At 41.2% G+C, this 22438-nt stretch overlaps 1 protein-coding gene across 2 annotated transcripts in view; it reads left to right on the top strand.

Annotated features, from left to right (window-relative positions):
• Stmn2 (stathmin 2) overlaps positions 1-22438 on the top strand; it is a 47908-nt gene that overhangs the window by 7577 nt on the left and 17893 nt on the right. For both annotated transcript variants that reach the window (XM_021632310.2, XM_060385798.1), the window contains exon 2: positions 19110-19205. In XM_021632310.2, coding sequence (XP_021487985.1) covers positions 19110-19205 — 96 coding nt within the window. The remainder of the gene's footprint in view (positions 1-19109; positions 19206-22438) is intronic.

Below are 22438 nucleotides of genomic sequence, written 5' to 3'. Positions count from 1 at the left end.
TCAAGAGTACCTACTTAGCACTGTTTTTCTGTAATAACTGTACTTGGGGTCTTGGAGTCTGTGCTGTTTTCTCTGTTGTCCAAGAGATCATCAGCACTGAGCCTACCAGTCCATTGAATGTCCTTATATCAAGATAAAGATAATTAAGTCGAACCTATTTAAATCTTACCCCCAAAACACATTTTACAATAGATATCTTAAAGTCTAAATTAAATTTTGATTAGTAATCTCTTTGTTCTTTTGAAAAGTTTTTTTTCTATAAATATCAACCATAAAGTTTAATTTCTATTGAATAAAATTGCTCAAAGTAAACCTACTAGTCTTCCAGTTTGGGTCCCTTAGTAAACAGAAACATACCTTCCATGGGGGGAAGAAAAAACATAACTATTGATATATACAGACGCAGAAAATTGAGACTAGAGAAACCTCACCCCCTGTGCTAAGGAGCAGCAGGCAGCTGAAACATCACAGGCAGCTGAAGGCACTGTGCAGGTAGCCTGATGGCCGCCTTTCAGGAACCCGCCTTAACAGACAATATCTACTACCTCAGCATTCATTCTCTTTTACTTCCAACACTTATGTCTGTTGCCATTCTGTAACTCTTGTAGCTAGGCTCCAGCTGATGTCCTCTTCCTGATAACCGTTTAAACGTGAAAATTACCATAGTCAGTTAGTGTCTCTGTGACAGATCGCAAACCCACGCTTCTGTCTGTTGAAAACTTACCTTTTCGTTCTACTCCAGCCAGAGCAAATTCTTCCTCTTTACAGTTTTCAGAAAGGAGCATATAAGCTCCCAGACGATTGGGAACTGTTTGGGATTGTTTGTTTTTAATCGATGTCTTGGCAGTTAAGATCACTGGGTGCACTTGCAGAGAACCCAGGTTCAATCCCCAGGACCCACATGGCAGCTCACAACCATTGGAAACTGCAGTCTCCAGGGCTCTGATACCCTCTTCTGGCCTCTGCAGACACTAGGCCCACAGGTGGAACACAGACAGACATGTGTACAAACACTCATGCACAGAAAATATGTATATTTTAAATAGACAGCATAATCTGTCTACATGGGAAACGTTTTTTAAACATTCAATTTTTCCTTTTAAAAAAAAATATTTGTGTAATCCTTGTACTTTGGACATAGTATAGAAATCTCTCTATTAAGGATGAGTCGACTGAAAGCTAGAAGACTTTACCCAGTCGAGTGCAGAGCAAGAAAACACGGGTAACCAAGGTAGATGTAGATCCGTTTTACTACAGATAGAAAACTAATCACAGTTAGCACTTGGTCCTCTGTCCTGAAGTCAAACATGTGTGAAGAGGAGAACTATGTGCTAGGCGTATTAGTCTGCAGTTTAAAATCACTGACAGCCAATGTCACTAAGAATGACACTTATCAGTCCTTAAATAAAACACCACTTACTTTAAATGGATGCCAACTCTGTTCAAAAGCCTGAGCTATGTGTTCTAAGAACATAAGTGAGTCTGGTCGTCACCCTTAGGTAATTTGCTATTTTGAAGGTAACGAGATCTGATATTTACTAACAAAATAGAAAAGCAGCATCAAGAGTCACAACTGCACAGAAGGTTGCTCCCCTTCGACAGTTCTGCCAGATCGCCCAAACTATCTGACAAGCCAGCACCTAGCAATAGCATCAGTCAGGAAGGACCAAGACCACCCAGACGCTGCAGGCCATTTGGAATCCTTTGGTCGAAATGCTTCTCAGGCCTTCCTGAGCAGCAGCAGCGCACTTAGGGAAGAGCTTCTGTCCTTGGGCAGAGGTCTGTGAGAAGAGGTCAGAAGCTGGCCCCTAACAAGTTCTCAGGTGGTGCTCATACAGCTGGCCTAAACCCACCCCACCCACCCTGCACTCCCCAGCCCCCAGCCCTGAGTAAACCACACAGCAGTAAGGAGCACAGTGAGCCGGAAGCAGGAGGATTTCGTTTTCCATCTCTGCAGCACAACTCAAAAGAACAGCTCCGCCCTTTTTCCTGAAGAGCCGGGATGCTGCTTTGAGGAAAGACGGAGAGCTGTAGTGAGGAGCCCCGGGTTGACTTCTTCACTCTTACTGTACCGTGGTCAAGGTGATTTTCTTTGTGCCTCTGTTCAAGCACTTGTCCAACAGCGATATCGTTTGCCTTGTCAGAATCAGAAAGTGATTGCTGGGATCTGGGAAGCAAAAGTGAAAGCGAGTAGCGTCTGTCAAGTAACTGCAAAAATGCAAGTGCTTGTGTTCTCTTGTCATTAGGTATAATTGCTCTGTGTGTGTGTGTCTCTGTCTCTCTGTCTGCCTGTCTCTATGTGTGTCTCTCTGACTCTGTGTGTCTCTGTTTCTGTGTGTCTCTGTGTGTGTTTCCATCTCTGTATATCTTTGTCTCTCACTCTCTCTCTGTCTCTCTGTCTCTCTGTCTCTCTCTCTCTGTGTGTGTGTGTGTGTGTGTGTGTGTGTGTGTATGTTGAAAGGATGTTCTCGCTATAGCTCAGACGGGCAGCAAATGTCTCTCCTTCCCAAATCCACTTTTCAACTGCTGGGATTACATGTGTACACGACATACCACACCTGGTTAACAGGCTTTGCAGGCGAAGGTCAGGGGTAACTACCAATGAGCATGTATTTAGAGTGAGTAAAGAGGAAATACAGTCTAAATATGAAGTCGTTTGCTTTTGAAAGACACATTCAAAACAACAAAAAGTGAACTAAAATGATGGCTGAATTCCTCGGGCCACAGAACGTAGAGCCTTGAGGGCTGGATATCAGAGCCCTTCTGAGCAGCCTTGAGCCTTCTTCCTGAGAAGTAGCAATGACCTCACCCAAAGGCCCATCTATATCCCTGCTTAACTCTCCCAGCCTAAGCTTCTCCAGTGGAAAGCTATGGGTGGTGGCCCAAGACAGCATGCACCCGTAGGAAAGAATCTCTGGTCCCAGCACGCGTACCCCAAAAAACAGACACAGAAAACATGAAAGGGCTGATAAGAGACAGACAGAGCCCAGATCACTTAGCCCCTGCAGACATCATCTGGACCCTCTCTACCTCTGAGTCAGTCAGATCAAATACTAATCAGAGAAAAATACTGGCGCCCAATGCCCACGTGTGCTGGAAGCGGTCTGGAAGTGAGAGTGTGGTTTTTCATATAATTTCTGTCACACTTCCCTGACTTTAATATCTCATCCTACTTTAACAATGTAGTAACATCAGTAAAACTGAGTCTTCTTGCATACCAGGGAACGCTCATCAACATAGATGTCAACTAAATCAGTCAAAATTAAAACTGACTCCAAACTGCAAGTCTACACTGAGACCTCTTGAAGAGTGAGAAAAGGCATAGTTACAGCACATACATGCATGTGTGCATGCATACACATACACACACACACACACACACACACACACCTTTCCTAAGTTGACACTGACTCATCAGTTTCCCCAGTCCCCAGCTCTTTTTTCTTCTGCTTAGTCACCCCTTGCTGTTTGCCATGCTCTCTCACTTCAGTTTCCAACATCCTTGCTATTTCTCAATATATATATATATATATATATATATATATATATATATATATATAAACATAGGATGTATGCATGGAGAGGACCAAGACCCCCTGCTCAGAGGAAGAAAATAGACTGCTCAGTTTCCAAGTGGGTTCTCTAGTAAGGGGAACAGGGGCTGTCTCTAACATGAACGCAGTGGCTGGCTCTTTGACCACCTCCCCCTGAATGGGGAGCAGCCTTGCTAGGCCACTGAGGAGGACAATGCAGCCAGTCCTGATGAGACCTGATAGGCTAGGGTCAGAGGGAAGGAAAAGAGGACCTCCCCTATCAGTGGACTGGGGAAGGGGCATGGGAGAAGAGGGAGGGAGGGAGGGGGAGACTGGGAGGAGATGAGGGAGGGGGGCTACATCTGGGATACAAAGTAAATAAATTGTAATAAATAAATAAAGCGTTTGTGATAATTAAAAAGCATATGGTATATAAAGAAGGGGTTATATTTGTGATGTAACTATAGATAAACTGAAAAACTCTGTTCTTGTATGTACAAGTACATTTCAGATTAAACAGTGCTTACAAAAATCTACATATAAAATACTCAATATTTTATCAACTTTACAAGCTGTAAAAGTCAGGTGAAATGATAGATTCCCACTTTCTCATAAACAAGAAGTAATGAAAAGAAGAAGCTTTGCATGACAGCACCATTATGATTTAAATCCTCACACGTCATAACTGTTGCAAGACAGTAGAATTCCCCTTTGCTTTGAAAACAGGAGCCATTTTTTCTCACGTGAAAACCCTCAAGGAGTCTGAAGTTCTTCACGGGGCAAACAGGCAGAGAGCCGGGTGCTTCTTTGGCAGCCTTGAGTTTTAAAGTTTAATAGCAAAACAAATAAGATGAGGTTCAGTATTTAGGGTGACTTTATTTTTCCATGTTGGGGACTGAAACTGAAGAATTGAGCAGCTGTGAAAAGAATTGGGTTTCATTTGTTGAAATTTTTCTGAAAATGAGATATAAAAAATAAGTAGCACATACAGTTGCAGTCTAGGTGCTGTTTATAAGCTGTATTACAGCTTAACTGAGAAAAATTCACACACACCCACACACACACATACGTACACACACTCACAAACACACACTTGCATGCGTGCACACCACTTGAGAAGGAGCACTGGGTTTTTGTGTCCTGCTCTCATAGTGGAAAAAATTTCACAACTACCCATAACAGATGAAAATCAGAAGCTCTCGCCCATGAGGAAGCACACAGCGATGATGCTGTTCTGGGCAGATCATTGCGGTATCTTATCGCTCTTGATAACCTCTATAACCGTGGTGACACAGACTGGGGACAATCGGCTAAGAAGTCACAGATGATTCCTCACCCTTGCTGTATGCTGTCCCTAAGCAAACTGTGCTGGCTTTCTGTGTTACCCTCTCACCAGCTTTCCTCGACCTTTCCTTCTTGCAACCTTCTCGAGATTATCTCGTGACAAGCAAAGCCTTCCTATAGGGTTTCCTTCTTTTCACTGGCCTGTCATTTACTGTTCACCAGGAACAGCCCTCCCTCTGCCTTCCAGGCTGTGCACTGAGGAATGCAGCTACTTTCTGCCTCAACATAAGACACCTCTTTCTCTTGCTTCCCCCTCTCCCAGGGTCTTGCCTGGAGGCGCACACCTGCCTCTTACTTTGTCTTCACTATAGCAGGCATGTTCCTCCCAGTACTGCTTCGGGCTGACACACACTGAGGCTTACCATGTTTATTACTGAGACTGTGCCGAGAACCTTGAAAGGATTATCATCTACATTTCAGCAGGTGAGAAAAGAGGGGAAACAAAAGTGCATGTAGCCAACAGAGGGTAGAGTCAGAATTTGAAATTAATCACTTTGACCCAGAGCCAATTTAGTTAACCCCAACCTACAGTCTCCTTGAATGGAATAGGGGTTCTGATTGTGTTTGGTGGTTTTGTGATGAGATCGAAGTAACAGAAACATGCAGTGAGCCACAAACAAAAGGTTATGAAAGTGAGGGACGGTTGTTGGGGAGAAAAGGTAGCTCCTTGAGTAGTTCAGTAAGAGGGTGATGGGGAAGGACATGATCAAAGTACATGCACACATATATAATAAAGCAGTGAAAGAACATTTTTTGAAGAATCAGAACTGTAAGAATCAAAGCTCCACATCAAAGTCCCATATAGCATCCTTTTTTCTATTGCTGTGATAACACACCATGATCAAAAGAACTTGAGGAGGGAATGGTTCGCTCAGCTTCCGCATCCCAGTCAGTCACTGAGGGGAGTCAGAGAAGGAACCTGGAAGCAGGAGCTGAGGAAGGACCACGTAAGAGTGCTGCTCACTGGCTTGCTCCCCACGGTGTGCTCAGCCTGCCTTCTTACACCATCTGGAACCCTCGACCCTACCTACATCAATCATTAATCAAGATAATGCTCCCACAGGCTGGCCCACAGCCAATCAGGTGAGGTTCCCTCTTCCCAATGACTCTAGCTTGTGGCAAGTTGGCGTAAAACCAGCCAGCACATTTAGCAATAGCTTTTTAAAGTGTCAAAAAAATAAAGCTCAACATGGTGATGATTAATCTTTATTAGTAATATGTCAACATTTCACTTTATCAACATATCACCTCATCCACTACAATAATATTCTTTCCACATTTGTAGACAAACTTGTGTTCATAAGGTATAATACATTATCTAAGATTGACAAACTCAAGTACAAAAGGTATACTTTTCTGTCAATCTGAGATTGACAAACTAGTGTTCAGACAGTATCTTATGTGATCTAAGAGTGGTTAGATCCAGGACTGGGAACACAAAGCCTGAATTCCAATTCACGTTTTCTCCATTATTCCAGGGGACAGTTTGCTCACATCTACTTATTATTGAAAGTGGAAGCAAGAGAACACACATATAAACAACAAACAAAATATTTACATGTCCCCTTTTTCTCCTGATACAATCAGTTGTCTGCACTAAGAGGAGGCCACAGCAAAGAGTCCAGAAAACCTATTCTACAACACAGTGCAAAGCCAGTGAATTTCAATGGAAGAAGAGAGCTTCCTCATGCAGTTTAGGTCTTTAAGACAAAGTCAGCAACTGTTGTTTATTCTTGAATGACAGCCCCTCCCTGCTCAGCAACCAGAGGATAAGCATTTGTAGAACACCTGTTAACTGCTGAACATGCATACATGCAGGGGAATACAGAGGACATTAGGACAGAAGTCCTCTCTCATTCTCAAAAAACAGAGTTGAGAAGAAATAAGTGAACAAAGCAGTAGAAGGAAACTGGGCCGATATGATGGAGAGCACGCCAGGAGAGGGGCTATTTCCTAAAAAAAACAAAGGCACCCCAAGGGCTTGGGGATAGAAACCTTAAAGTTTGATTCTGGTTTGAGGGAAATACATGGCATTTACAAATGTCCACCACATCCTACTTGATAGACCTTCTGTCCTCTCAACCTTTTATAACTTGGCTGAATTTCAACAATGTGAACAATATTCCAAAGAAAACCCTACAATTGTGAAAAATAATTAGCGTAAATAAATCTGGAGTGAATAGAATATAAAGGAGATCAAACATGGTGTCTTGGAGTTTCTGCATCACCAACTGGTGCTATTTTTATAATAGCACATTACCATGCCAAATTCCAATTCATATTTATCTATGCAGATCAAATGCTTAATTCTATTTTTATTGTGTTTTTAACCAATGAACATAGTATTTGCCGACACAAATAAAGCAAAATCCATTGGCCATCCCAGTTTTTCCATCCACTTACACTAGCATGGAATCTTCATAGTATAAGATTGACTATCAAAGAGGGTTCCAGATGGCATGCAAAAGGCTTATGTTTTATGTATCACTTTCTGCCTGTGAGGAAGAATATTTGAAGCTAAAAATAGACCTTCATAGATCATGCAGAAGAGGGGAATTTGCTCTGAATTTAACAATTTGAAATCAGAGATATGAGTTGCTTCCTGAAGCATTTGTTGCAATAGATAATGCTCACATTATCACACACACACACACACACAGAGAGAGAGAGAGAGAGAGAGAGAGAGAGAGAGAGACACAGCTATTATGAAGCACAAAGATCCAGAAAGAAGAAAACATGAGACAGAAATATGAACATTAAACTTGTTGTTTTCTTTAAAATGAGGTGTCATAAAATAATTTGTCTAACCTAAGGTAGATAAAGAATGTCTTTATTTCAGAAAACATAAAGTGTATGTAATGGGGAAATCACTCCATTTTAAAAATCTACTGAATATTTCAAAACGAAACAACAACAGCCAGTGATATGGTCAAGACCTGCAGACCTTTGGGGTTATACATGGGGTCCAGTGGGAGAGAGCTTGGTTCCAAGAACAAAAAAGGTGTCAGGGAAAGAATACAGAATTTGAAGTCATGAAAATTCCTTAAAGCTCATTTAATACACTTACATACCTCACACTTCGTTTCCCTACCTGCAACAGGAAATCAATCCAGACCTGCATTAACAGCATAATTTCTCCTCAGAGAGTAGGCACACCGTCTATACATGTTAACACTAAAAAGAAAGGCCGCTTTCATGAAGGTTTCGTAGCTGGAGACTGTGTGGAAATGGTAACTGTTCAGCAGTGCTGCACTGGCCAGACTCAGCAGTGGGCACCACAGTCCCGGACTTATCCCCAAAGTTCATGTCAATCAAGTTCTCGTCTCCATCTGCAGGGGCTCCCTTCACTTCCAGGGGCAGACAACATGTGACTCCTTTGAAGGTCTGCCCCTGAGTTCTCAGGAGGAGATTATTGACTACAGACATTTGCCATTAGGCAACCATTTTTATTTTCTACACCAAAAACATATAAGGAAATTCAAAGCCAGCAGAGTCAACTATCAAATAAAAAACACAGATTTCTTTTAAAAGCTTACCATCACTCTATTCTTTACCTCTCTCTCCCATTTGTTTTCCACGCTGTTCCTGCTCTTACACCCTCACTACCATCCTCAAAGTGAGGGAGGATCCTAGTTCTAGCAGCAAATGTTAACAGGTCTCATGTCCTTATCTATAAGAAGATTATTAGGCAATTTCCTCTGTTGATTTTAAAGTCCAAGCTGTTATGACTAGGGATCCTTTCCCTTCCCCATAATTTTTGTATTCATTATTTGTGAATTTCACATCATATACCCCAATCCCACTCCTTGTAACCTCCACCCCCCCCCAAAAAAAAAGTAGAAAATAACTGTTGGTTTTTTTTTTAAGTCTCTCCATGGAAGCTGCAGTGTGTCATAGTGTGTCACGAAGCATACCCTTTTGTCCAAACAGCTTTATTCGCAAATGTTCACTGCAATGACTCATTGCTGACTGGGGATTCTAAGCGCATGAAGCCACGTGCCGACTTGTCAATACTCTGTGCTCCTCTGTATCAGTGTGTTGACAGTAACTCTTTGCAGTTGATCCACCAGAATCAACCTGTTCTTTTCAAATGAGAAAAATTAAAGTGCAATAACCAAAACTAATATACGTCCTCCCAGCGCGTTTCCCTGAGGCCTGAAAAGATTACCAGAATCCTTCTTGTTGTCTGTAAGGGAAACTTTGTTTAGAAAACCACCTGTGAAAGAGCGGAGCCACTCCTAACTCTTTGCAGTTTTCCTGCACACATGGCTGATTATTTCAAGTAAACAAAATCCAGCCCTACACTGCACTACGTTCTCCACACATCATTTACAACCAGAGGCGTGATGGAGAGGGTAAGCTATTGAAAGAATAGCAACCTTGCATTTGTTATAGGATAAGCATGCAAAAACGACCTGCTGGCAAAATTGACCCTTTCTTTCTCAACTTCATTAAGATACAGTCAGACAAATAAAATGTATGTATATCTATGTGTGTGATTCAATATAATGTTTTAACGTGTTTGTACTCTTCGAAATACTTGAAAGAAAGCTAATTAACATTTCCCTCCGCCCATGCTTACCTTCCGAGTGTGTGCTAAGAACATTTGCAATCTACGCAGACTGCCAAGCATATGATACCTTATACTAAAAACTCTTGAAATCATTTGTAAAAGGAGACAGTTATAACCTTTGACAGCATCCACAATTCCGCTTGTGGTTGTTCATGTGTGTATTCGGTGTGTTCTCTTGAAACACAGAATAGCAATAAGGTGTCACTGCAGTCAAGGGACCTGCTGGAGCTCCTTGTCTGCATAAACATAGCATGCATGCAGAAACACTTCATGCATGCTCCCAGTTCCTCCCGTGAGGGACTAGCACTCACTCCAGTGAGTGGTAACCTGAAGATCCAGCTCCTAGGACACTACAGGGCATTTTATACAGTGTCAATGGAGACTTTAGTGTTTCTCTCTCTCTCTTTTTTAAGCCCAGTTGGTGTTTTAATCAACACAGTAATTACAAACGCCAAGCCTGCAATTGACTACCAACTTATTTACAAATATCATTATGATTTGATATTCACTCTATTCGATGTTTGGAGAATCAGGCAAAAAAAATATGTGGTTCCTACATGAACCGCATTCGTGGCTTGTGCCTGAGATGGTTACCGTCTACTCACCAGAAGGAAACAAAACCGCTGTAACTGCAATTTAAATACCACTACCCAGACGGGGAATTCTACTTGGGGCAAACATCACAAGTATTACTTAGTAGTACCAAATTAAAACATGGTTTATTCACAGTTGATATGAACACTAGTCTACACGCCGTGGATCTTTTTTGACGTTGTCGAAACATATATCACGGTGTTGCCGTGGCTGGCCTGGAACTCTCTACAAGGTTCAGGCTAGCCTCAAACTCACAGAAACCAACCTGCCTCTGCCTCCAGAGTACTAGGATTAAAGAGACACACAACCATACCTGGATGGGTATAGCACAGATTTTTTTTTTCCAAATAATGATTTCAAACTACAAACATCTATAAAAACCCGCGTATTGCATGGCCAAGCCTGAAGAAAATAATCACAAAGCAAATTTTGTGATCAGGGGGGAAAAAAAGCAGATACGCACTAGTCTACCTTAGACAGATCCCCGCCTCTCTTTGTTTTTCCTAGTGTCTTTGTGAAAGCATATCTCAAGGCATGGAATATATATATATATATATATACTCAGAACGAAAACAGTAACATGAAGCCGTTCAAATGCACCGAGACTTTAGACCAGATCAAGGAGAGGTTTGCGTGCAAGCACTTCTAGAAAAATGCATTGAGCTTTTAGGAAATTTTCAGGATGATGGAGAAATAAATCAGACTGCAATGCCAGAGCGTGAAGCACAGACTGCTGTGGAACCTTCCTTAATTTGACTGTGTGCCTTCCCAGTGTTCTGTCTCATTATCCACACAGTCACTACTCCCTGGCCGTGTTAGGTCGGGACTGAGGAGGAAAGAAAGCCTTCCTCAGTTCTGACAGTCGGTCTTGGTGATAAAATCTCCACACATAGGCAAAACAAAGTGCTTCTCAGAGTTCTTTAGCTCACAGAGCATCTTGGCCTCCATGACCTTGAGATGTTCCAGTAGGAGAAGTTTAAGGGACAACTGCCCCCCCCACCTCGTGCAAATTTTCATTAAACACAGCAGGTGTTGTAATGAGTCAAGAGAACTATGAGGTTCCCAAATGATACAGTTTACTGCTCCTGCAGCGTGGATCAGAACTTATTCCCATCAGCCCATTTCTTTTCCTTGTCACTACTGCTGGTGCCAAGAAACCACTGAATTAAAATTTAGAAGCTTTAGATAAATTTTGTACGACCCAGCGATGGCTTTGACTCTCTTAAATGTCCTTTTGTTTGATGTGAGAGCTTTAACCTACAAAGGATACTGGAATGCCTTGACTGGTCAAAATATGAATTTCTCAAAACCTCTCTAGCTTTGGCCACCATCTTCCTGTCAGTAGAGATGGAATGAATAGATGTGGATTGAATCTAATTTTACACTAAACTAATTAACATTACATCATCCCATCAGAAATGTCTAGATACATTACCTCATATCAGTGGTTTTCTGAGATATTAAAATACACCTTTAAATTTGGGGATTATTTGGTTTTCTTTTTCAGTGATACATCATCAGTCACATATTCATCAAAAAAAAAACACTTTAAATCTTTCAATTTAAGTTAATGTTGTATTTAAAAATTATTTAGGCAAATTCATACCAGTCTATTTCTTTGTGTGTGTGCTGTAGTGTGGTATATGTGCCTTTACAGTGGTCAGTCCACCTGTGCATGTAGGAATGCTTGCACATATGTGTTCATGCATGTGGAGGCCAGAGGTCAATATCAAATACCTTTCCTTGATGACTTTCCACACTTGGTCCTGACTCAGACCCTCTCAGTGGGCTCAGCCGCCTGGCTGAATGGGCTTCCGGATCTCCCTGTCTTTGATCTACCGACCATCCCTGCCTTCACACACCCCTGAGTGTTACAGTTACAGGTGTAAAAGCTGGGGGTCTAAACTGGGGTCCTTCAGCTTACACAGCAGGTGCTGTGGTTGGTGGAACCTCCTTGGGTCCTGTCTATTTCATCTTTAAACACCACAGAGAGCTTCTAAGTCTTTTTAGATAAGGGACTGGACATGCATCTCAGTGGGAGAGTCTTTACCTAGCTCAAACTAAGCTTTGGACTGAATCTCCCATACCACATGAACTGGACATGGTAGAACATGCCTATAACCTGGCATTTGAAAGCCAGGGACAAGACGATGAGAGGCTCAAGAATATCTTTGGCTACAAAGAAAGTTTATGGGATGCCTAAGATACATAAGACTCTGTCAGAGCTGGTGGTGCACACCTGTAATCCCAGTACGGTGGAGGCAGATGGATCTCTGAGACCAACATGGTCTACAAAATGAATCTCAGGCCAGCTTTTTACTAACGTGCTATGTCAATGTGACTTCCAAAACTTTCTCTACCATCTTCCATATGCTAACACAAAGTCTAATACAAATTACTCCTTTTCACATTGAATATTAGCCAAAACTAAGAACTCAGATAAAATTTTGCCCAGAATGAATAACCAGAAGGCTGCCAATTTGAAATTAAATAAAAACAAAATGATATGTATGAAATGTCATATTAATGGTTCCTCCCACATAAGCCAAATGAAGTGGAAAATTGAAAATTTTAAGTCATTTACTTCTAATTGTTTGGATCTTTAAAAAAATAATGGTGTATAATGTCATGAATAATGTATATTATTTTCTACTTAAAGCAGGATGCACACATGGTTAAAATGTACTTGACAGCATGAGTAAAGCTCAAGGCTTGTGATCTATACCTCTAGATGAATGGCAGACAGTTTTGTTCTCTAAAGTAAGCTAGTCTCCACCATGCTTTAACTAAAATAAAATCTTAGCTGATTGTTAAATCTTTTATTCTTTTGAGAAATTGTTCTTGATGTTTCCAGCCATTTCCATATACTATTTATTACCCAAAGACAATTCACATATCCAAATTAGTTGCACTTCCTTTCTGTAAAAATATCCAGTCATCCTTCTGTTTTGTCATATGTAGATCTAATCGCAAATTGAAAATATTCAGAAGAATTTTTTGTATTAACCACGTGCACACTAATACTTCATGTCATTAATCCCTGAACCATAGCGTATAACAAAATTCGCTAGCATACCATAATTGTCAGATTATTAGATACACAAATAACTGAGACATGGTTTAAAGCATACGAAAGGTACACATACCTGTAAGTACATGGCACAGACTGTGTGTACATGTATGCACGCAACAACAATTAGTTAAAAAAGGCCATGAATCCAAAAGAGAGGAAGGATGGGTGTGTGGGAGGGTTTGCAGGAAAGAAAGGGAAGAGAGACGTATTATAATTACATTATGATCTCCAAAATAATTGATTTTAAAAATTATCCAAGAGGAAGCAGCATGGAAAGAAAGAAGATACACATAGGTAATTGACAAATACTACACCCTTTCTTTTAGGGGCTTGAGAATCCACAGAGTCTGATGTCTGCAGAGGGCTCCAAAACTAGTGCCCGTGTATATGGAGGAGTGACTGTAAAATCAGTAAGGCCTGTAATGGATGGCTTGTGTGTGGGAAGTACGGGAGGCAATGCCAAAGACAAAGGGGTTGAGTGTTGTTTTATTAGTTTTTGCTAAAAACATGTAGATGGCGAAAATGAGAGCCAATCACCTGAGCAATTTGCTGGAAAAGTGACTGAGAGGGCTGGAGAGATGGCCCAGTGGATAAGAGCACTGGCTGCTCTTCCAGAGGACCTGCGTTCAATTCCCAGCACCCACATGGTGGCTCACAACTGTCTGTAACTACAATTCCAGGAAATATGACACCCTCACACCAATACATATAAAGCAAAATTTAAAATTAAAAAAAGAAAGAAAGAAAAGTGACTGAGGGTGAAATGCAACATAAAACACGTGCCTCGCATCACAAGCTCTGAGTTCAACACCAGCATTCAAGAGAGAGAGAGAGCTGGAAAGCAATTGATAGATAGGGAGGTGAACAGCATCATGCAGCTTTAAAGGAGGGGACAAGTCAGACAGACCTATATGAAAACTAAGCATCACACATTAGGCTCCATCAGAACCCAACCCCACATCTCTGAGTCTCCTCTTCTCCTATAAACTTGGACTATTTGTTGGTCCTTTCTCAGCATTGCTCAGATGGTTAAACAGGGAAATGTCTACCCATGCCTTAGCTCATTGTTTGTGTTCAACAAAGAGCGACTGTTACCATCACTCATGATTTATTTTAGCCATTTGGAAGAATGAAAAAAAGTTCAATTAGTGTTCATACATCATTAGGTGAAAAGACAATTACTATGTAATTATTATACTTCGTATGGGTTGGAATTTAAATGAATTTGCTAGATAAATGCACCTATTTGTAAACGCTAGTAATTAATAGCAAAGTCAACCAACACACCAACAAAAAGTAATATATGGAATTACCTATTAACTCCCACATTCTTTGCAATGACACATTCAATTCTACCTGTCTCAGGACACGGTAAAAAGATTGACATACATTGTTTCCAAAATTCAAGAAAAGAAATGATTGTCGATATATGTAATACCAATAGCAAAATCATAACCATGTTTCTCATAGTATTTTGTATTTTCTGGGCAGTCTGTTAGTTGAAAAATCATTTGAATTATTTATATTTCAGAACATCAATGCACAAGCATCAATCAAATGCATCCTATGAGCTTGGTTACATTTTGCATGGAAAGTCTCCTTTGGCCCTTATTTACAAAGACGTTTTACCTTTCCTTCTGTGCCACTGGAAATCTTTGCCCCAAACAGTTATTTTCTAGAAATTCTTGCATGAAGTTTTGTGTACTTTCTTTGGTCCCTTTGCATTACTCTTTTCCTAAGCCATGCCTCCCCACATCACCTCTTGAACTTCCTTTATTTGTTTCTTGATGAGTCTCCTGCACAAAAGAGCAATAAAGAAGTCTTTCTTAAAAAGAAATGGGTGTGTGTGTAGAGAGATGGCTTAGTAGGTAAGAGTTTTGTTGTGCAAGTTCAAGGGCCCATGTTCAAGTCCCCAAAACCCCTGTAAAATCCGGACACAGTAGCACACATCTATAATCCCAGTTCTCCTGTGGGGAAATAGATTGCCACTGGAGTCTCCCCACTAACTTAGGCCAGCTATCCTGGCACAGTCGGTGGAAAAATAACCAAGAAATTCAGTTTCAAGCAAGACAGAAGATAATGACCAACATAAGAGATTGTCTTCCACCCCCCACATATACACCATGCTGTGTGTGCACACTGCATTCACACAAAACAAGAACATAAAGAAAAGGAAGGGAGAGAGAGAAAGGTTTTGCAAAATAACTTCTCTCAGTGCATTCAGGGGTTCCTTACTAACGATGATGGTCTACCTGAGAACACTTGTAACAGTGAAAGGGACTCTTCCCAGAGGGCATAAACTGGCCCTCTGGAGGCAAACCAGGACTTGTGGCAGAGCACCCACGTCACTGAGAATATACACAATGGCTGCCACAAATAGCCAGAGTTATTGATAAAATTAGTGCTGGAACTGGCCATGTTGGCAAACACCTTTAATCCCAGCATACAGAGGCAGGGGCAGGTGGATCTCTGAGTTCAAGGCCAGCCTGCTCTACACAGTGCAGGCTAGCCAAAGCTACACAGTGAGATCTTCACTCAAATATATATATATATATATATATATATATATATATATATATATATATAACACAATACTTGAAAAGTAATGAAACTGTTGAAGAAATCACCCACAGAGGTCAACTACCTTTGCCCCAGATCACCTAGGACGACATAGAAGCAGTATCTCTTCCAGGCAGTGTTTTAGCTTTGGCTGACACAACAGATATGATTTCATACACATCTGGCGAATAGAGGTGTGTGAGCTCATTGGCAGCGTGGTGGAACTCTGGGATGGCTTCTCTTCCGAGGATCAGACAGTGTTGCTTTTTTTGTAATTTCATAGCAGAAAGAGATGAATCCAGCATTAGATCCACTCTTGAAGACTTGGATTTTACTACCAGATCCCGAAAGGTCTCACATCTAAACATCACCAATTTAGGGGTTAAAGTTGCCCTCTGAATTTTGGGACAGAGGATTATTGTTATTGTTATTGTTCATTAGACACAGGGCTCCCAATGTGCCAGCCACAGGCACACCCTTCCCTTTTAGTAGCTTGGAGATCCTACTGAAAATCATTGACGTTCGTTACCCGTTACTAGTGACAGATATGAAAAGCTATCAGTAGAAACCTGTGTTCCTCTACAGCTTTGACTTGATATTTCTTTAGTTTTGTGTTTAGACTACTTCTTAGAAAAATTTGAATCTATAACGGGCATATGGTACGCATTCATCCTTCTGTGTGCGTGGAAATTGGTTCCAGGGACCCCTGGGGATACAAAATTTGCAGATGTCCTAGTTCCTTATTTAAAAGGATATAGTATTTGCACATGACCTATACACGCCCTGTCCTATACCGTAAGTCATCTAATGATTGCCCAATACAATGTAAACTCTACATAAATGGCCAATTATACTAAATCTTTAAGAAATAAGAGAAACACATCTATGAACATTCTGCACAAAGCAGGTTTTTTTTAATTTTTTTATTAATTACACTTTATTCATTTTGTATCCCCCCATAAGCCCCTCCCTCCTCCCCTCCCAACCCCATCCTTCCTCCCTCCCCCCTTCTGCACGAATGCCCCTCCCCAAGTCCGCTGATAGGGGAGGTCCTCCTCTCCTTTCTGATCTTAGTCTATTAGTTCTCATCAAAAGTGGCTGCACCGTCCTCCTCTGTGGCCTGGCAAGGCTGCTCCCCCCTCACGGGGAGGTGATCAAACAGCAGGCCAATCAGATCATGTCAGAGGCAGTCCCTCTTCACATTACTATGTAACCCACTTGGACTCTGAACTGCCATGGGCGACATCTGTGCAGGGGTTCTAGGTTATCTCCATGAATAGTCCTTGGTTGGAGTATGAGTCTTTGGGAAGTTCCCTGTGTTCAGATTTTCTTGTTCTGTTGCTCTCCTTGTGTAGACCCTGTTCTCTCCAGCTCTTACTATTTCCCACTTCTTACATAAAATTCCATTTTGAATAATACTGATCTAACATTGATTTCATGGATAGTCCATGCCATTGCAGAAGACATTTTTTTTTTCAAATCTGTTCAGTCTGAGATCTGTTGGATTCATGGGTTTAGAACCTGAAGATGTGAAGCGCTAACTGTATACATCATTTAGCAAAATGTTTTCCATATCATACTGTATTCCCTTACCAGAAAAAAAAAAAAAAAGGCAACTATACTAATATACAAAGCCCGGTTGTATTGTTTTCAGTTTGTTTATGGAGTTCGATGTGTTAAGTCTTCAAATACACTATAATTCACACTAACATATATGTAAAAACATCTTTAGATATTTGTAAGTGACCAGTCAATTAAAGCAACGAGCCAAAGAAATCTGGTTCAGCCTTCTAAAATTTAAATTTTAATGAAATATCTCAGAATGAGCATTGTGGGAAATGTCGGTGGCCCAGAACAAGCTGTGCTTTTTGTTTAGGAAATAAGTGAGCAGAGATTCCTTCGGCGGTCATCGGGATGTGTGCCAAGCTGTACTACATGAAATCGACAGTATTGATCTTTGCATGTGACTGGATGGTAGTCTGGTACCCATCAACCCCGTGGCCACTGGACTTTATCCCAGAAGTCGGCCTGGATGGTTCCTCGGCAGCTTTGATAGAGACTGTCTTCTGCTTCTTACCCAGAGGCTTCGTCTTTATCATCAGTCGTATGAGACTTTGGCCTCTGTGAGACTCAGTTTTCTCACCCATAAAATTAGCAATTGAGTGGGAGGATTTATAGATTTTTAGATCTCTCAGAAACTTCTTAGTTTAGCATTTCTTGTCAACCTCCTGACATCGTGGCATGTATTCTGCAAAAGTCAGGCTTGGGGAACATACAGTTGAGTTACAGAAAAAAAGAGAAATCTCGTGCAGTTCTGAGTACATGGACAATCTTGTGCTGCGCTACATGTATAGCTTTCCTCCAGCTGTGCATGATCCGCAGTATATGTCAGACATGGTGAAACATCTGTTGGATCTATTTCCTGCCCGCCCCCCCAAATGTAACTGTCAATAATGTCCAAATCCATCTTCTAGGAATCCCTTCCTTCCCAACTGTCTCAACGCTGTCCCTTGGGTTACAGTGATGGTTAGAAGATCCTGCCAATACACAGGAGTTCCATATGAGGTTATATTGCTAGGCCATAGTCATCGGATTCCTTGTCACAAGTTACCATATAATATACTCATCATTTTTTTTCCTCCATTTTCTTTAATTAACTAATTAATTTTATTAATTAAATATCCATCAAAAGCGGAAGTGGCCTGCCCTTTCTTCCCAATTCTGCTGTCTGGAGACACTTGTCCTGGTGAGAGCCATGAGGTGCTCACCAGGTGTGTCTACCTGGACAGGCCTCAGAGGGGAGGAAGGAGAGCATGCAATGGAGAGGAAGAGGGAAGGCCTGCAACCAGCACAGTCAGATCTCCTACAGCTTCTCTTTGAGGCTGGGACCCAGACTATGAGGCAGAGAAAGGGAGGTCCTGGCCAGATCTCCAAGCACAGGTGTGGGAAGAGGTGAGATTAAAAAAAAAAAAAAAATGCACTTGGGGATTAAGAGAAAACAGCAACCAAGTTCCCTGGAGGGTTACAAGTGCTTAACAACCCTCCTGATGAGCTCTGTGGGTACCCCCAAATGAATAGCGGCTATGCACGGTGAACCCCTGAGAATCTTAACTTACGTGAGAAGATTCTTTTCACACATACAGTAATTAGAATGTGCCTGCCTCTGCTAACCCCCCCCCCCAATTTTCCCTGTTTTCTTCTTCCTACGGGATCTCAAATCCTTTTCCCTTTAATCCAACTCGCTCTCCCTTTTTACCTGTCCTACGATAACGTGGCCCTCCTGCGGTCTGTAGAAAGGAATATATGCAGCAGGGTTCTCTCATTCACTGGGAAAGCAAGCCAGGCGAGCAGCCCGCCTTCTGCAGAGCGCTGTCATTATTGCTCAGATTCAGAGAGGCGCTGAAGCATCCTAATTTTGACTCTTCCCTTTCAGCCTACAAGGAGAAAATGAAGGAGCTGTCCATGCTGTCACTGATCTGCTCCTGCTTCTACCCAGAGCCCCGCAACATCAACATCTACACTTATGACGGTGAGTTGCCCGTGTGACTTGGCTGTGCAGTTTGCGGGAGTTTGAATATAGTTAGAAGAGCGCTTTCGAGATCTCCATGTTCCTTTGCTGTGTCCAGCCATTAGGTCTTATTAATTGCCTATTGCTCCCAACAGTTTGAAGTTGGTGCTAGTGACAGCACATTCTTCTCTGAAGAAGCATGCTGGCTTGTTATCAGCATCTCGTCAGCACGTCACAACCCACAGGATGTCTAACACCTTTTCTTTTCAGATAAGGAAACACACTCAACTATTTCACTAGATCTTAATTTACAGGAAACCGTTTTTCTGCATAGATCACTCAAGAAAGAGAAAACCTACCATCATCAGTATTTTTCTTTGTAAGGCACTCATATTTTGTGTAGCAATCAAATTCATAAATAAAACTGACTTCTGGCTGAGGCCACAAGCAAAGAGGGATTAAGAAGAAAATAACTTACTACCATCCACGATGGTTCAGACTTGTAATTCCAGCACTCAGAAGACCTAAGCAAGAGGATTGCAAGTTCAAGGTGAACCTAGAACTTAAGACCTTGTTGAAGAAAGCCAAATAACACTCCATACTTGCAGAATAGTTGGCTTTGTTTTCTTTTTTGGTTTGTTTTGTTTGCATTTTGTTGTTTTGTTTTTGATACGGGGTCACTCTAGGTAGCCCTGCCTGTCCTGGAACTCACAATAGAGACCGGGCTGGCCTCAACCTCGGGAGACCCTTCTGCCTTTGTCTCCTATGTGCTAGGATTAAAGGCATGCACCACCTGGCCAGGCTGTCAGTTGTCTTTACTGAAGTATAGCATTCTAGATTCGCTTCATCCCAATCACGGTGACCAGGTTGGTTTGGTTAGATTTCGGGACCTTCTACTGTGTGTGTGGCCTCGGGCAAGAGGATGCATAGTTTCCTTGAGCAACATGTATTCTCTCTTCTCAGAAACGTTGGGGAGAAGGGATCGCGTGTCTTAGCTTGATGCCTAAAAAGAGGAAACCAGGAGGTTGTTCTTATCAACAGCATTAGTACTAGCCTCACCTAATTCAGCCAATGCAATTTGATGAATGATTGGCTCACAGCTTCTCGGCCTTCCCACATAGGTAAAGATCATTAAAAACAGTAAAGGGCAGGCTCCCAGCCTTAAGTGCCTTAAAGTCGACCTGATAACTCAGAGGCCTTCTTCTTCCAGTGCTGTGCCGATGCCACACGCATTAGAAGGACTAATGATCTTCTCACAAACAGCTAACTCTGTGTGTGGGTAACCAATCCATCTCCAACCAGAACTTCCACTAAAATGCATGCAGCATATCCAGGAAGTTCACTGGGTCGGCAAATCAGCCACGTAGACCCTTGCTCTCTGTCGGGTATGGCTGTCAGTAGGGAATCCGGCCGTGTTTCTCAAGAGACTCTAAAATCCATGCCGTCACTGAGACCCAGTGCTGACATCAGCATGCTCCTTTCCTTCCTGGGACCTGGAGCTCTGTAGAAGACTATATAGGAGAGCATCTAATGGCTGGGACACGAGGGCTGCCGCGGCTTCTGCTGCTTTGGTACTGAGAGGAGCCAAAGCAAAGCTGTGTGAGAGGTTTCAGACACAAGAGCCAGCTCCAAATTACTCATGCAGCACTTCCAACAACTCCGTGGCCACCTTCAGACTCTCAAAGGGCTCGCTTGGTCTTGCACTTTTCCATCTTGCTAGTAACTATCTGAGCAATGAAGAGAGAATATGAAGCAGCCTTTCTGGAGCTCAAACACAAGGATACGCCCATGTATTACACTTGAGAGATTTGGCCATTGAGTGTTTGGGGATGTCCTGAGGATCTTGGAACCCCCTTGGAAGCTAGTAAGAGAAACCTACATGTAAAACATTAGTGACACGTAGCAGTGGCTTAATCGTGAGAAATTTGTGGTTGCAAACAAAAGATCAGTCAGCTGAGACCAGAGTGCGGGGCTCAGAAAGCACTCATCTACAACTGAAAACTGACCAACGAAGCATTAAAAATCCAGTACATTTTCCTACAAGAGAGCTATGAAGGTTTTTTTTAATATATATGTAAGTTTTATTTGAAATAAGTTTATTTCGAAAGAAAAGTGTCAAAAAAGTTGATGAAAAGACAGGAAAACTCAGTTAATTAACAATTGCTGCAGCAAAGGGTACAGAAAACATGCGGCTGAATAACCTTTACCTTCAGGCCTTCAATAGGTTGAACTTCCAGAAACACATAGTGAAATTCACTTCTACCTTAATTCCAGTATTTCAATAAAAAGAAACACATTCACAATTATTTACTTCCTAATTAATCAAAATTGTCCTGAGTGTTCTGCGTAATTATGGTTTAAAACTGTTATGAAATTGATGCAATCCAAACACTTTTTACAGAAAATACTTAAAGATTCATTATTAGAGCTATCCCAGAAGTATTAATTAGAATAGACACAGATTGGTTATATGGGTTTATTCAAAACAGGTATGAAAAACATAAGAAATTATATTCTACACACACTGATTAAAAATGTATATTTCTTATTTGCTTTAGTAATATTTCTTTTAAAAAATAATCATTTTATCGTTTAAAATGACACAAACAATAGATCTCTCCTAGAAAACATATTTGTGGTGACATTATTTATAAGAGAAGATAATGAGTAAACATTTCTAAGACAGAGCTGTGATTATAGTTATAAAAATTATTATCATACCTGGCATGCTTTTACAATGGACTATAAATTACTCTTTGAATTATTATTATTAAGCTTACATTACTTGTTTATTCCTTTTTGATCAACCAAGAGAATTACAGAGAAATAGTTATATAAAGTTAATTTTCTTGATTTTACACATTCATGTACAGGAAAAAATAAAGGGTTACCACTATAGACACATACACACATACACACACACACATTCATATTAGGAAATAATTATTGCCAATATATCAATGCAATATATGTACAAATCATGAGTTACAGAAGTATCTGTTTCATGACCTATCCAGTTTTAAGTAATACAATGATGCATTTTTTATAATAAAATTTTTATTCATGTTTTACAATCATTCAGATCCTTCCATATTTAAGGAAATAATTAAGAGATCACATTGGAATAATACATATTTATTTCTAACTGCCATTAGCAACCAGTTTGCTAGAAATCACGCCTTATCATCCACAGCAGGTTATGGGGTGACCTGGCTCCGCCATCACAGCTGCTTTTCTACCTGCTATTTATTGGC

The sequence above is a fragment of the Meriones unguiculatus genome, chromosome 6 (assembly GCF_030254825.1).
Source record: "Meriones unguiculatus strain TT.TT164.6M chromosome 6, Bangor_MerUng_6.1, whole genome shotgun sequence".
Classification (NCBI taxonomy): Eukaryota; Metazoa; Chordata; class Mammalia; order Rodentia; family Muridae; genus Meriones; species Meriones unguiculatus.
Note: the sequence above shows the minus strand (reverse complement) of the source record. Positions and strands in the feature narration are given on the sequence as shown.